The following is a 17635-nucleotide window of genomic DNA, read 5'->3' as shown; positions in this document are numbered from 1 at the left end:
TCGAAGCATGGAACTCATTACTCCATAGTGTCATCCTCAAACCCCCAACAATTTACCCTTAGATTATCTATGGTTGACCTATTCAGATTCCTAAGAGGTCAGTAAAGGGCGAGTACAAGTGCACTAGAGTGCCTTCCGTCCCCTGTCCTATTGTTCTCCTATATCTCCTATACCTTTCTTCTATTCCTATATCTCTTCTTCTATTCTTTCATTGATATGTTCTATTACTATATCTTCTTTTCTATTCTTTTATAGATATATTTTACTATGAGTATCTCCTCTATAACCTTCATCATGTATTTTACTATGTGTATATAGATATGTACCCACTAAAACCCTCATTGTGTATTGGACAAAATAAATAAAAAAATAAAAACTGAATGCTGGTGGCCAAATCAAAGCTTCTGTGGCTATTTTCTCCTCCTCCAAATAATCTGAAGGGCTCACAGGTGCTTTCTAGAGCGGATGGCAGTGTTCAAGGGCAGTTTCATGGGAATCAATGACTTTCCATGGGCTTTTGATGAACTGCAGGTGCCAAAATAGCACTTATGGTGAATTTATCTAAAAAGGGAAGAGGAGAAAACATTCACAAAGCGTGGAAATTCTGTCCAATGACATTTTCTGAAATAGATATTTACACCAGACTAAAAGTTGGCTAAAGTTAGTATGAAGTGTTTTATAGCGTGTTTGTGATTTGGGAAGCAAGATTTACGTAAATAGGATTTTGTGGTAGGACAACGCTTTGAAAGATATGGTTGTTTTGAACAATTTGGGACAAATGAGAAATCTGTTTTTAATAACTGGGATTTTAGATCAAATTTTATGTTTGGGTTTCTTTCATGTGTATTTTGTATTTATTCTTGTTTTGTCTACGGAGAAGGGCAGCATAGAAATTCAAATAATAAATAAATTAATAAAAAATGTTGCTCTAGCTACTATATGTACTGTTCAGTGAGGGAATAACATTAAATGTTATGTGTGGGCGACTGTAATATTGAGTGTTGGTTGTGTATTACTGCTTGTTTTTTAAGATAATGGGGTTTTAGCCATAGTTTTAATAATTAGATTTGTATTTATATTGTGTTATTGTTGTTGTGAGCCGCCCCGAGTCTCTGGAGAGGGGCGGCATACAAGTCTAATAAATTATTATTATTATTGTTGTTGTTGTTGTTGTTGTTGTTATTGTTGTTGTTATTACTATTATTATTATTATTATTATTATTATTATTATTATTATTATTATTATTATTTCATGATATTTATATGCCGCCCCAACTCCAGAGGACTCTGGGCGACTCACAGTAATCACAACAATAAAAACAATGTAGTTAAAACAACAATAAAAATAGCAAATAGCATTAAAATACATAAATACACTGCAAAAAATCATGCATACACTCAATCATTCCTAGTCCTAGTCCTGCTGGAAAAGCCAGGTTTTAATGGCTTTCTGGAAGACCGGTAGGGTGGGGATAGTACTGATCTTTGGAGGCAGTTTATTCCACAGGGTCGGAGCTGCCTCAGAGAAGGCCCTTCCCTGCGGCCCCGCCCACTGACATTGTTTGGTGGATGGGATCTGGAGAAGGCCAATCCTGTGGACTGTTATTGGCCATTTCAAAGTATGAGACAGAAGGTGGTCCCGTAAGCAGTGATGGGCTCCTATGGGTACGGTCAGGTACGCAGTACCAGTAGCAAAATTTTGATATATTTTTTTCCCTTCTGGGCTCTGGGTATGTTTTTCCTATCGCAGTAAATGAGGTTGAATGTGTATAACTTTAGAAGAGCTGTGCGTGCATGTGCATACATACACTTTATATAGTAGATAATCATGGGTGGGATACTGCCCAGATGGAGGGAACACAGTGGGCTAGCGAAAATGGAGCTCCACCCCAGAACACCCAATTTGCATTGAAGCATGTTGAAACAAAATGCATAAGCCACACCCACAGTGTGGTAGTAAAAGTTCTGGTAGCCCTTCACTGCCCATAAGTAATCTGGCCCTGAGCCATGTCGGGCTTTAAAGGTGATAAACAGCACCTTGAATTGCGTCCGGAGACCAACTGGTAACCAATGCAGTTTGCATAGAGTTGGTGACATATCGCTTGTACTTTGCATTCAGTTAGAACTGTTTGAGCTTTTTGCGGTATCTTCTATTGTTAATGTTATGATGATACGGATAGAAAGAAATAATAAAGCAGAACATCCATTCTTTACAAAAATAATGAAATGTGCTTTGTATTTAAAACACTGGGAAACCAAGAAACTTCAAAGCTATTCAATAATGAGGTCAGAGAGTCTATTTCAAAGTGCCTTCCTTGGGGACTCGGCAGCTAAATTGTTTCAGATTTAATTAAAGAAAATTCCCCGAAACTTTGTCTAAGTCTTCCAAATCCCTGCAGCCTTACAATATTTGAACTGGATGCCTTTAAAATGTCTTTCCAAACGTCCTTGTAATTTAAGTTTTGTGAGTTTTGTCCTTGTGGGTAATCTTGAGCTTCTCCGTTCATCTAGCGCTAACGGAACAGCTCAAAATGCATATTGTCTGACCATGTTTCTACTTCATTCGGAGAATCTACAAAACACAATGCACACAGAATAGAAACATAGAAACATAGAAGACTGACGGCAGAAAAAGACCTCATGACCCATCTAGTCGGCCCTTATACTATTTCCTTATTTTATCTTACAATGGATCTATGTTTATCCCAGGCATGTTTAAATTCAGTTACTGTGGATTTACCAACCACGTCTGCTGGAAGTTTGTTCCAAGGATCTACTACTCTTTCAGTGAAATAATATTTTCTCACGTTGCTTTTGATCTTTCCCCCAACTAACTTCAGATTGTGTCCCCTTGTTCTTGTGTTCACTTTCCTATTAAAAACACTTCCCTCCTGAACCTTATTTAACCCTTTAACATATTTAAATGTTTCGATCATGTCCCCCCTTTTCCTTCTGTCCTCCAGACTATACAGATTGAGTTCATGAAGTCTTTCCTGATACGTTTTATGCTTAAGACCTTCCACCATTCTTGTAGCCCGTCTTTGGACCTGTTCAATTTTGTCAATATCATTTTGTAGGTGAGGTCTCCAGAACTGAACACAGTATTCCAAATGTGGTCTCACCAGCGCTCTATATAAGGGGAATGATTCTGAATCTTTTTATGCAGTGTTGAAGTTAAGAGGAAGGATATTATTTAGGGCATGGGCATGATAATTGCTTTAGAAATGCTTTAAATTATACCCCACATGGATGCTAGAAGATAAGACCATTCAAGCATAGACGAACACATTTCTGCTGGAAGCAGGTTAGAAGCTCCAAATATCAGGCAGTCAGAACAAGGATTTCTGGACATTTTACGGTGGGCAGAGAGGGAAAATGATAAAGCGTTTGTATTTTAATAGTGTTTTTCTATGTGTTTGGCACAAGTCTCATCTTTTCCAAATTATTCTCCATCTCATTCCAATAGTTAGGCTAATACGGATTACTTATCCAAATATTAATTATAACGAAGTATTTAAAAACTAATATTTTTAATACTGTATTCTAGTATATATACAGTGGTACCTCTACCTAAGAACACCTATATTTATGAACTTTTTTAGATACAAACCAGGTGTTCAAGATTTTTCCCCTCTTCTCACACAACAATTTCCACTTAACGAATCTGAGCCTCAAAAACTGTAACCAGAAAAGGCAGGGAAAAACCTCCGTGGGGCCTATCTAGGAATCTCCTGAGAGGAAACAGGGCTGGAAAAGGCAGGGAGAAGCCTCTGTGGGGCCTCTCTAGGAATCTCCTGGGAGGAAACAGGACCTGAAAAGGCAGGGAGAAGCCTCTATGAGGCCTCTCTAGGAATCTCCTGGGAGGAAACAGGGCCTGAAAAGGCAGGGAAAAGCCTCCATGGGGCCTATCTAGGAATCTCCTGGGAGGAAACAGGGCCAGAAAAGGCAGGGAGAAGCCTCTGTGGGGCCTCTCTAGAAATATCCTGGGAGGAAACAGGGCCTGAAAAGGCAGGGAGAAGCCTCCGTGGGGCCTCTCCTGGGAGGAAACAGGGCCAGAAAAGGCAGGGAAAAGCCTCCATGGGGCCTCTCTAGGAATCTCCTGGGAGGAAACAGGGCCTCCACCCTCCCTGTGGTTTCTCCAATCAAATGCATTATTTGCTTTTACATTGATTCCTATGGGAAAAATTGCTTCTTCTTACAAACTTTTCTACTTAAGAACTTGGTCATGGAACAAATGAAGTTCTTAAGTAGAGGTACCACTGTACACTACTGAAATAATAACGTCTTCACTGGCTTGGGCATGTTGGGAGAATGGAGGATGGGCGGATTCCGAAAGATCTCCTCTATGGTGAACAAATGCAGGGAAAGCGATCCAGACGGAGACCATAGATGTGATATAAGGATATCTGTAAGAGGGATTTAAAGGCTTTGGGAATGGATATTAACAGCTGGGAAACCTTGATCTCTGATCGTTCAGCTTGGAGGCTAAAGACACAGCATGGCCTTCTCCATTTTGAGGAGACACTTGTTCGGCAGGCTCAGGCAAAGAGACAGGCCCGGAACCAGCGAAATCAGGGGAGCTGGCAGGGGACAGAATGGATCTGCGCTCAGTGTGGAAGGGATTCCCACTCTCGGATTGGCCTTTTTAGCCACACTAGATGCTGTTCTTCGGAGAGGGGCAGCATACAATCTAATAAATAATAATAATAATAATAATAATAATAATAATTATTATTATTATTATTATTATTGTTGTTGTTGTTGTTGTTGTTATTATTATTATTATTATTATTATTATTATTATTATTATGTCAGCACAACACAGCAAACGAGATCACTATGCTGGATTTCGTATTTCATCACCAGTCGGGCGCTTCCCAAGCACCTAGGACTGCGTGATGTAGCGGCAGATTATGTTATGATTATTAAGTTTTTTTATTGTTTTCAAAATAAAAGAAAGCATTTCTTACATGTTTTGTTTTGTTTTTACAGATCTTAATCCATTTCTATTGCCTTTTGAATATATCATACATTTCTCTATATGTTTTATTAAATTATGTACATTCTAATATAGATATCATAAATAATGCATGGTATTAAGATAAAGAAAAAGAAAAGAAAAGAGATAAATCATTCATCTCATGTTTTTACTTCGTTTCCAATATTCTAAGTATACTGATACTTTGTATTGTTACATTTTCAGTTTTTGTTTTAGAATAGAATAGAATAGAATTTTTATTGGCCAAGTGTGATTGGATACACAAGGAATTTGTCTTGGTGAATATGCTCTCAGCGTACATAAAATAAAATATACATTTGTCAAAAATCATGTGGTACAGCACTTAATGATTGTCATGGGGTCAAATTTTGAATCCATTCGTGCCATTTGTGCCATAATTCTTTAGATTTTTTGTATTTTGTTCCCTTGATTGAATTTGTCATTTCGTCCACCTCTAAACATCTATATATTTTATCAATAATTAAGCTGTCTGATGGGGTTTGTTCGTTTTTCCACATTTGTGCCAGTGAAATTCTAACTGCGGTGTTTATGTGTGTCATGAGGAAGAGCGTTTGCTTTGAGTAATGTATTTTCCAGATTCCTAAGAGCATACCCTCTGGTGTATATATATGTATATATATTTTTTTATTATTATTATTATTATTATTATTATTATTATTATTATTATTATTATTATCTCTTTCCAGAGCATACCATAGTCTTTCAAGACTGAAGGTTGCCATGACTATTTCAAAAAGTAAAAAAAAATGTTGAGTATCTGTAGATACAACATCCTTCTCCTTCCCCCATATTATGAGGGAGGACTAGAGATGACAACTACAGTGGTACCTCTACTTAAGAACTTAATTCATTCCGTGACCAGGTTCTTAATTAGAACAGTTTGTCAGTGGAAGCAATTTTTCCCATAGGAATCAATGTAAAAGCAAATAATGCCCAAATAATGCAAACCCATTAGGAAAGAACTAAAAACTCGGAATTTGGGTGGGAGGAGGAGGAGGAAGAAGAGGAGGAGGACAGTCGCTGCTGAAGGAAGAAGGTGAGGTGAGGGGAATCAAAAAAATCCAAAACTTTAAGGCTTAAAAAAAAACAGAGGGACTCTGAGGCGGAGAGGGGGAGCACGCCCCTCCCATACAGCGAAAGGCTCCTTTGGCAGCCCGAGATGGCCGGGATTAAAGGGGAAATGGCAGGAAACTGGCCGGGCCTTTGTGCTGCTCTTAAAGTTTCGGGAAAATTTTTCCGGGCTCGGGTTCTTAAGTAGAAAATGGTTCTTAACAAGAGGCAAAAAAAATCTTGAACACCTGGTTCTTATCTAGAAAAGTTCGTAAGTAGAGGCGTTCTTAAGTAGAGGTACCACTGTATATTGATAATGGACAAATGTCTCTCACACTGTCGCCTATCAGACTCAGACTTTTTATTTATTATTTATTAATTTGATTTGCATGCCGCCCCTCTTGCTAGTGTGTGTAATAAATTTATACTTGTGTGTAGTAATACATTTGTATTTGTAATACTTTACACCCAAATCAAGCTGCAACATTTTCCTTGAAATAGAAAATTGTCCAATCTAAGCTGAAGGGGTTTTTGGCTTTAAAAAAATGTTATGCTTATTTTTAAAGTGTGCATTCCGCCAACATTTTCTAAACAACTCTACAGTAAATGAGCATCTGCTTTAATATGCTGGCATGTATTGTCCTGCTATTATGCAATACAGCTGTCTCTCCTCTTTTGCTGTCATAATTTTAAAAAATATAGCAGCAATTTAAAGAGTTTCATCTCTGACATTTTGAAATATAATGAGTCTTCACTCAAATAGTAAACTTTTACTGCAATTATATATTTAGTGACAGCCCATCGTTCAGTATAGAATATATTCAGATTGGTTCTTTTTTTTTTTTGGCTCTCTGAGAGTTTCCCCAAATGTCACCCAGGTCATGCTGAGAAGTCGTAGAACTACGACGCCTAAAACACGATCTAAGTGTTGCCCACAAAATCATATGCTGCAACGTCCTGCCTGTCAATGACTACTTCAGCTTCAACCGCAACAACACAAGAGCACACAACAAATTCAAACTTAATATTAATCGCTCCAAGCTTGACTGTAAAAAATATGACTTTAGCAATCGAGTTGTCGAAGCGTGGAACTCATTACCGGACTCTATAGTGTCAACCCCTAACCCCCAATATTTCTCCCTTAGACTATCCACGATTGACCTCTCCAGGTTCCTAAGAGTGCACTAGCCTGCCTTTCGTCCCCTGTCCAATTGTCCCTCCTTATCTCATATCTCATATATCTTTTCTTCCTTTCATATATCTTCTCCTTTACTTTTATATCTTTTCTTTATACAGTGATCCCCCGTTTATTGCGTCCCCAACCATTGCGAACAGGGTACTTCGCTATTTTTCAACCCGGAAGTCAAAATACCATCTACGCATGCGTGCCCGTTTTTTCTATGGGCACGCATGCGTAGATGGCAACCGGGAGATCAGCTGCTGGGCGGCTTCCCTGAGTCTTCCCCCTCTTGCTGGCGTCAGCGAGGAGTTTCCCCACCGCCCACGCAAACTCCTCGCTGCCGCCCGCCCTTCGCCCGCCCACGCCGTTCATTCTCGCCGCTTTCGAGCTGAGTCCGGGAGCGAATTTGCTCCCGGACTCAGCTCGAAAGCGGCGAGAATGAACGGCGTGGACAAGCCGTTCCTTGCCGCTTGCTATCGGCGCTTTCGAGCTGAGTCCGGGAGCGAATTCGCTCCCGGACTCAGCTCGAAAGCGGCGAGAATGAACGGCGTGGACAAGCCGTTCCTTGCCGCTTGCTATCGGCGCTTTCGAGCTGAGTCCGGGAGCGAATTCGCTCCCGGACTCAGCTCAAAAGCGCCGATAGCAAGCGGCAAGGAACGGCTTGTCCACGCCGTTCGTTCTCGGCACTTTCGAGCTGAGTCCGGGAGCGAATTCGCTCCCGGACTCAGCTCGAAAGCAGCGAGAATGAACGGCGTGGACAAGCCGTTCCTTTGCCGCTTGCTATCGGCGCTTTTGAGCTGAGTCCGGGAGCGAATTCGCTCCCGGACTCAGCTCGAAAGCGCCGAGAGCCAGCGCCCCCCGGACCCCCAACCCGGGTTTGGGGGGCTGCTAGGAAGCCCTCCATGCCGGCGGCAAACAGCCGCCCCGCCCCCAATCTTCGGCTCCTCGCTAGCGCTGTGGGAGTAAAAACACCATCTGCACATACGCAGATGGTGTTTTTACTTCCGCAGCGCTACTTCGCGAAAACCCGCTCGTTGCGGGGGGTCCTGGAACGGAACCCTCGCAACGAGCGGGGGATCACTGTATATAATACTTCATATCTATACTCTTCAATATGTATTGTGTATTGGACAAAATAAATAAATATAAATAAATAAATAAATAAATAAATTAACGCTATTGCTATTAATTGTACAAATTTCTGTTAGATGGGCAAGGAGGAGAAACAATTTGGAAATGACTTTCTACACTCTTTTTATTTACAAATTGTTTTCTGGAAACATTTTAAACAATAAACACTTAAACCTCCAATTATCTCACTAATTGAAGAATAATTTTAGCTCATTGAAATGTTTTTTTTTATTGAGTTTTACTGTAGCTTTAAGCACACATGCATGTATTCATCTGACCTCCTCATTTATTTTCACAGTTACCAACCACTTGTCTCCACCTGCGGCATTTTAATTATGTAGAAAATTATATAGAAAACAATACTGCAGTTAAATTCAGGGACTGCAGACTAAAGGAAAAGCAGAACAAAGGCTTGTATGTGAGCCAACAATTCACGATTTATTCTTGTTATATATATCCATAGGAAATATGATGCCTTCTACTTGATGATGTAGTAGGTTTAAGAAAATAACCATGGCTGGAAATGTTTGTACACTATGCATAACGTGATAGCATTACTTGACAAATTAAATAACTTCCTTTTTTTAAATTTGCAACAAGGTCTTCATTCAGAGAGAAAAATACATTGTTTGACTCCATCCAGAGATAATCTGATTCAGTTTGCTTTCTCTGCTCATATAATAAACTTGCTTATGGATGCTTGACAGTCTGAGATTTAATGTTTATAGCGCTTGTGTTCACGCAGGGCAACCTAACAGATAAATAACACTTTTTGCTTTCTTCTCCCTCATTTTCCCATATCAATCAGAATAAATGTATAAGTAAGAAGCTTTGTAAGAAATGCTGCAAGTGGCTTTTGAAATGGTCAAACAATGGAAAAAGACGCAGCTACTTTGACCATTTAAAAGTTAAACGCTCTCTACATGGAGCTACCTTTGAAAAGTGTTCGGAAACTTCAGATTGTGCAGAATGCGGCCGCGAGAGCTATCGTGGGGCTTCCCAGATTCGCCCACGTTTCTCCAACACTCCGTGGCTTGCACTGGCTGCCGATCAGTTTCCGGTCACAATTCAAAGTGTTGGTAATGACCTTTAAAGCCCTACATGGCATTGGACCAGAATACCTCCAGAACTGCCTTCTACCGCACGAATCCCAGTGGCCGATAAGGTCCCACAGAGTTGGCCTTCTCCGGGTCCCGTCGACTAAACAATGTCGTTTGGCGGGCCCCAGGGGAAGAGCCTTCTCTGTGGCGGCCCCAGCCCTCTGGAATCAACTCCCCCCAGAGATTAGAACTGCCCCCACCCTCCTTCTCTTTCACAAATTACTTAAGACTCACCTGTATCGCCAGGCATTGGGGAACTGAGACACCTCCCCCAGGCTTTTACATTTTATGTTTGGTATGTGTGTGTTGTATGGTTTTTAAATGATGGGGTTTTATATGTTTTTAATATTAGATTTGTTTCATTGTAATATTGTTTTATTATTGTTGTTAGCCTCCCCGAGTCTTCGGAGAGGGGCAGCATACAAATCTAATAAAATATTATTATTATTATTATTATTATTATTATTATTATTATTATTATTATTATTATTTAAAAACAGGTACCCACCTTTTGTGTAGCCTTGTACAGATTTACATTGATCTAGATGTTATTCCAGAAAGCCATACTTTAGTAATTTGCCACCTACAAATTTAAAACCTGTGTTTAAAAATCAGTGTTCCCACGTTACAAATACCTGGTGAATGGAGCTTGGTGGCTGCTACTACCAGTCTTTTGGGGGATGAGATGGTAGGCCTGCCTATTTCCTGATCTTTCTGTCCTTCTTTTTTTGGCCCTGTAAGAAAAAGATACACAGATATGACTGAAAATGAAGCATACAAGAATAACAGAATAGGAAGGGACGTTGGCAACTTCTAGTCCAACCCCTTGTCCAGATACCAAACCCTATACCAGGGGTGGTCAATTAATTTTGCCATGGGGCCACATGGGAAATTGGGATGGTTTTAGAGGGCCGGACTAATATAATTAACTCAGTTCTACCCAACACTGTCTATAGCAGTGATTTTCAACCTTTTTTGAGCCCCGGCACATTTTTTACATTTGCGAAACCCTGGGGCACATTGAGTGGGGGGTGGGGGGCTAAAAAAAGTTTGGACAAAAAAAAATATCTCTCTCTCTCTTCCTCCCCTTCACTCTATTTCTTTCTCCCTTCCTCTTTCTCTCCCTTCCTTCCTCTTTCTTTCTCTCTCTCTCCATCCCTCTTTCTTTCTCTTCCTTCCTTCCTCTCTTTTTTGCTCTCTTTCTCTCTCCCTCCCTCCCTCCCTCTATGTCTTTCTCTCTCTCTCCTTCCCTCCCTCTCTTTTTCTCTCTCTCTTGCTTTCTTTCTCTCTCTGTCTCTCTCTTTCTTTCTCTTGTTTTCTCTCTCTCTCTTGCTTTCTTTCTCTCTCTCTTGTTCTCTTTCTCTCTCTCTCTCTCTTTCTCTTGCTTTCTTTCTCTCTCTCTCTTGCTTTCTTTCTTGCTTGCTTTCTCTCTCTCTTGCTTTCTTTCTCTCTGAGCTTCGCGGCACACCTGACCATGTCTCGCGGCACACTAGTGTGCCACGGCACACTGGTTGAAAAACACTGGTCTATAGTATACATATGCTATCTTTTCATAAACAAACAGTATGTTAAACAATGCAAAGATTTACAATACCATGAAAATATGGTGGACCTAATTACATCATTATTTAATGATGAGCTGATGACTACAATCAGGTCTAGTCCATTCTCAGCCATGACTAAAGATGATTTTAGGCCAGCTCTTCTCTTTTACTACAACCCACTCCAGGGCTGTTTTGTGTGAAAACAAGGAAGTGTTTTTACCATAAATGCTTTAATCATTTTAACCATTATTTAGAACTGAACTTTTATAGCAATTAGAGAAAACTGAGCTACTTGCCTAGTCTGTTATCATACTGAACCTTGTGGGTTCAGTACAAAACCTTAAAATGGTACTGTGTTCCTCAACAAATCATGCGGTCTATCATTTGTCCTTTTTGTGGCTATTCAAATAATGTGACTTCATCAACTGAAAAAGAGCCCAAGCATCTATTTGAAAACGTATCTTATTTATTTATTTATTTATTTATTAATTATTTATTATTTAGATTTGTATGCCGCTCCTCTCCGTGGACTCTTGGTCGGTAAGCCACTCCCACCCAGTCACATGACCTTGAAGCCACCCCCAGTCACATGATTGTCAAGCCACTCCCACCTGTTCATATGACCAGCAAGTCACTCCTACCCGGCCACATGACCATCAAGCAACACCCACAAAATAAGCCACGCCCACAGTGCAGTAGTAAAGATTTTGGCAGCCCATCACTGGTTGAGTATTGCCTGTCTACTAAAACCTCTATTTCTAATACTTTGCAGCTCAGGCATCAAAAACACGTTTTGGCCGGCCAGGGAGGACGTCTCCGTGACGTCAAAGCTCTGCCCAGGGAATTCCCTATTGGGATTCCCCACCTCCGTTTGAGCCTCCCAACCGGCCAACAGCTCCGCGGCTCTTTTGCAAAGCTGACAGCTGGGTGGCGGGGCTTCTCGGCGTCCTCCTGAACCTGAACCCGAACTTTTGCCGAAACTTCCGGGTTTGGCGTTTCGGGAGAACACCGAGAAGCCCCCCGGCTATTTCAAAAGGCGACAGCTGGGAGGCGGGGCTTCTCGGTGGCCTCCCAAATGCCGAACCCGGAAGTTCGGCAAAAGTTCGGGTTTGGCGTTTGGATTTGGGAGGACGCCGAGAAGCCCCTTGGCTGTTTCAAAAGGCGATAGCCGGGCGACGCCACTCAGCAGAGCGCCATTTTTGCGGGGTGGGTGGGTGTTTCTTGCATGCATTAATTGATTTTACATTGTGTCCTATGGGAAACATTGTTTCGTCTTACGAACTTTTCGCCTTACGAACCTCCTCCGGGAATCAATTAAGTTCGTAAGATGAGGTTTTACTGTATTAACATTTGTTTGCAAAAATTTCATAGTCTGGGAAATTATTTAAAACAGTAAAAGAGAACTTCTAGTCTGCGTGCCAAAAAGAGAGCTTCGGATAAGTGCAATAAAAGAGAAAATGATCCACCAGGTTAAATTCTTAAAGTCCCATTAGAGCCAGTAGGGTTTTAATAGACTAACTGTGAAGAACTGCAGAGTAAGGAAGATATTGTTCAGTGTGAAATGCATAGAAAAACTACAGAATTATTTATAATCCATTTGAATGTAAAAGAAAATGTTCAGCCAAGTGGCACATTGTTAACTGACTAGACTGGCTGAAAGTGCACTTAAAGTAGCTTGTGGGTTAGTTGCTTTACTGTATAGTAAAGCAGAATTTTAAAAAGGTAAGAAATGCAGGACCAGTAAATCTCTAAATTGTATTAATTCGGAACTAAAAAAATGTATCACATGTCTCATCCCATGCAATCTTTTCACTTTCTGGTCTTTTTAAATTTTCTGATGTGTTTGAGCAAATTTGTTTGACTGTGCTTTATACGTTGAAACCATCACTTTAGCCCAACCCTCTGGAGGCTGGAAACTGCCTGTTTCCCAACTTCTGGTGGGCCCAGTAAGCTCGTGTTTCGCTCTCCCTAGAGTCCGAAGGGAGTTGGGTGGCTTATAAATGTAATAAATTTATATTTACGCCCCGAGTCTAGGGAGAGGGTGTTCTGTCTGGGTCCCCCTAGACGCCAACACCAACCAAAAAGAGTAGCCAAACACACTGGTAAAAAGCAAAGGCAGTTTATATAATTCAAAGCAAACACAGGTAACAAAAACTGTTCTTACAGACAGGAACACTATGAAGCTTCACAGAGGTTTCACGAAGGCCAGGCAATAAAACAGGATTCTTGCTGGCAAAAACAACGCTGGAGATAATAAAACCGACGCCTCCCCCAAGTCTTCCAGACTTCTAGGCCACAAGCCAAGATCAGAGATGCCGAGAATCGAAGCAAGGTCACAGGACTCCCAATTGATAACTCTCCACAAGACTGTAAGGGCAGGCCTGCCTTTTCAACCCTGCTGAGGAGAACCACACCCAAACCCAGCAGTTGCCAATTCAGGGATGGAAATACCTTTCTACTTGGCCCCGTCTTTGAGCTGCTCATCGCTGCCTCATGTCTATTATAGCCTGTGCGTCTTCATCCAATGAATCCAGGCTACTAGCTGGGGAGAGCCCCCCCCGGGGGGTCTCAGGCTGCTCTCCCTCCTCCTCTTCCTGACGTTCCTCTCCCCCATTTGCCTGGTCCTCCCCCTCCTGTTCACTGTCCTCCTCCTCTGGGCATGGATCCGGCAGAGACCCAGCCGGTCCCTGAGGAGCCTCAGGCTGAATCACAACAGAGGGGCAGCATACAAATCTAGTAAATCATTATAATTATTAAATTAAATTAAACCGATGCCAATCAAAGTGGCCAACATTTGGCTCTGGTTCAAAGTGTCAGATTTGAATTCTTTTTTTCTTATTTATAAAAGTTTTTATTTACAAGTATACAAAGAACACATAAAAGACAATAATAACAGTTGACAATTGAAACCTAATACATTACATCGTGAATTTGAACGATATGTCTGAATATAAAAATACAACAATCAGTAAACATATAGACTTACAAAGAAAGGATAGAGAGAGTAGAGAGAAGAAGAAAAAAAGAAAAAAGAAAAACAAAGGAGAGGAGAGAAAAAGAAACGGATTTTATAGGACTGGATTTGAAAACCTGGGGGCCTTGTTCCAAACTGGAGACAGCCTCCAGAAGGAAAGTCTACCTTTTAACTGAGGCAGCACTACTTATGAAAGATGAGGATCTTTAGTGTCTCCAAAGCTATGGAGAGTCCTTGACGAGAAGAGCAATTTTAATGTCCTTTTAGAGTTAGGATATGTTCCTCATATGTACCTTTTATCTTTTCATACTTCCACAAGTTATTATTAATGACAGACAATGATGTGTTTACCATGCCACCTATCTGCATACATATTTTAGCTGATGGTACTCTTAATTCACATTGACAGCTCTGGTGAATTCCAAACTCCTGATGCCCAACCTCCAAGGGTTACTGCTAAAGGTTCTCCTACCTGCCATCAGTGAGAAAGGAACCATCAGAGATAGCTTTTCATCTCCTAATTGACTGGCAAGTCGAGATCTTTTTAAAGGCTTGTGCTTTCTTTAAAATTATTGGTTGCATTATCTCCAGTGGCTCTGCCAAGTGTAATTTATTTCAATAGAATTAAAGGACAAGTTCCAAATCATCTGGTGCTTCTATTCTAACCATTTCTTCCTCCTCCTAATCTATTTCTTTGACATGCTAGTGATGCCCCAAATTTGCACAGAAGGATGATTTAATGCGGTGAATCCAATTAAGGCTGCTCATTTCGGAGAACGGAAGAAAACCAATCTGCTCATGTCATCAAAACAATTTGCATAGCAATTATTTCCTAATACCGTGTCATAGCATGTAAGGCGCTTCTTTTCTGTTGCTTTAGTTTTGGGTGGTTCAAATTTGTGGAGTGATGCAAAACGATGAGATTTATGTGGGGTTAATTAAAGTCACCTCATTTGGATGACAAGCAGATACTATAAAATATCATTGTTTGCATCACCATGTTTGTTTTAAATAACAATGCACAGGTAAAATTATGGGTTTTTTATTTATTAGTATACTTGATGTTTCTTTACCAAATGACTCCTTATTAGTGATGGGCAAGCCCAACGGTGTTCAGGTTCGGCAGGTTCGGCCGAACTTTACGCAAAATTCGGCCGAACCCAAACCGAACCCGAACCTGAACGGGGAATCCCTCCCACGAAGAGATTCCCGGGGCGGAGCTTTGACGTGGAATCCAGGAAGTGATCACCTTGGCGTCCTTAGCAACCTGCTGGTGACGTCAAAGCTCCAAACTTTGCCCAAAGTTTGAAAATAATTCGGGTTCGGGTTCGGCATACCGAATACCACAAAATTTAGTACAGACCCGAATTGTGCGGGTTCGGTTTGCCCATCACTACTCCTTATTTACTTCTTATCACAAGAATTTAACTTACTCAAATTTTCATAATTTGTGGCTTTCCAATTTGAAAGTAGTTAGTGGATTAGTAAAATCTCACTGTCACTTCATTTTATTCTGGTGTCTAATTTATCTAATCTCTATTGATTCTAGTATTCAATCATTTCTACTTTTGCTTTTAGAATGTTGTAAGCTGCACAGAGTCAATTGACAATGAAATAGGTGGCATATAAAGTTAATAAAAAATAATTTAAAAAATAAATGTATATATCCAAAGTTCCTTTCTTGCAGAAGTTTGAAGCTAAAACATACAACTGGCTAGAATATCTTCCATAAACTATTTTAAATGTATGGGAACAGAGATCTTTTTCAAAAAATGGATCCAAATTTTAGAAATTGTTTGCTGTACCTCATTGTAACATAGAATGTAATTTCCTGGGTTGGTCTCTCGGAATTTGTAGAAAAATCAAAATGTGACCAAGATTTATTAATATGATAAAGGATCAGCAACAGAACCTGAAGGGGTAGATGTGGCAGCCCTTGAAATATTGCAACACTGCTATTATTATTATTATTATTATTATTATTATTATTATTATTATTATTATTATTATTATTAGATTTGTATGCCGCCTTTCTCCGTAGACTCGAGGCGGCTCACAACAACAATAAAACAATGTACAACAAATCTAAAAATTTAAAAGTCACTAAAATCCCTTATTAAAAAGCAAAAACATACACACAAACATACCATGCATAAACTGTATAGGCCCGGTGGAAATGTCTCAATTCCTCCATGCCTGATGGCAGAGGTGGGTTTTAAGGAGTTTACGAAAGGCAAGGAGGGTGGGGGCAATTCTAATCTCCAGGGAGAGCTGGTTCCAGAGGGTCGGGGCAGCCACAGAGAAGGCTCTTCCCCTGGGTCTAGCCAAACAACATTGTTTAGTCGATGGGACCCGGAGAAGGCCAACTGATACCCAATTGCCACAGTTCAGCATTGCAAACGAAGGAAGCAGACACCTTGTCTTCAGATTGGAACATTTCGTCTATGGATTTCTGCATTAACCTTGTAACTGGGTAGAAACAAGAACAGCATGGATACCAAAGGCAGCAGGGAAGCTAAAGCCACAAAATATTGGTTATCTCTGCATTTGATTGTGAGACGTGGGAGGGCATCAAGGAAATGGATCTCTCTCCTGCTTGCTGTCAGCAGAGACAGCTGGAGCTATCCAGCAACAAAGGCCTTCACAATCTATTCTCCATATATTGCGCTGTGGAATAGTTTACATAACTGAAGATACCGACAATTTATTGCTTGCATTTGGATAAAAATGTCCTACATTTGTACGTTCTGAAGCAATTAGAGAATGGAAGCACAATGATCTTTTGGCAGCTGCACTTTTCTGAATTCAGCTGTATGTTTTTGGAATGAAAAAGGGTAGTTATTAGGTGTTGTGGTTAGCTCTGGCCCAGCTCCTGCCCCAAGGAATGTGCAGATGGATGTGGGGGAAACATCCATATGCCACAGGCCTGTTTTGCTCCCGATGGAATCTGCCGACGAAGCCTCCTCTGACCAAGGAAGCGTGAGTGACAGGGAAGAGGGGAGTTTGGCAGACAGCCCAGGAGGAGATCAATCCTCTGTACCATCCCTGGATTCTGAACAGGAATTAATGACACATCCACGCATGCGTAGAGGGATGCATAGGAGACAACAACTGAAGGATTATTACAAGAGAAAATGAGGCCACCTGTGGTTGGGGAGGCATACAAATCCAATAAATAAATAAATAAATAAATCAATAAATATTCTAATTTTCTGAGAAGAGAGATTTGGGTTTGTCATGAGCTATACTCCATAATCATCACAATTTTCACAAATCACAACTTGAACTATCTTGTCCTGCATGTAATGAGCCTCTCGGATATATTACGTTTCATCTTTTAAGTTGCATTACTGAAATAAATGAACTTTTGCACACTATTCTAATTTTTCGAGTTTCACCTGTAACTGTGCTTAGGATCTTGCTTCAACTTACCTTTGCTTTACTGATCAGTTGTAAATGCAAATATTGGTTCTCAAAGTTAGTTTTTTTTATCACTGTTATAACTTGAAAACTATTATCTACGCTTACATACAGGATTACCCACTCCAAGAAAAAGCGATCTTTCATTTTTGTGGTTTCTCAGCATGGTGTTCCACTTTTTTCATACGCAAAAATTAATGAAACTAACATTAAATA

General features: G+C 40.5%; 1 protein-coding gene across 3 annotated transcripts in view; it reads right to left on the bottom strand.

Annotated features, from left to right (window-relative positions):
- Positions 1-17635, bottom strand: part of MTUS2 (microtubule associated scaffold protein 2) — a 375450-nt gene that overhangs the window by 88954 nt on the left and 268861 nt on the right. For all 3 annotated transcript variants that reach the window (XM_070749864.1, XM_070749865.1, XM_070749866.1), the window contains one exon: positions 10117-10215. In XM_070749864.1, coding sequence (XP_070605965.1) covers positions 10117-10215 — 99 coding nt within the window. The remainder of the gene's footprint in view (positions 1-10116; positions 10216-17635) is intronic.

This window comes from Erythrolamprus reginae, chromosome 4, assembly GCF_031021105.1.
Source record: "Erythrolamprus reginae isolate rEryReg1 chromosome 4, rEryReg1.hap1, whole genome shotgun sequence".
Taxonomy (NCBI): Eukaryota; Metazoa; Chordata; class Lepidosauria; order Squamata; family Dipsadidae; genus Erythrolamprus; species Erythrolamprus reginae.
Note: the sequence above shows the minus strand (reverse complement) of the source record. Positions and strands in the feature narration are given on the sequence as shown.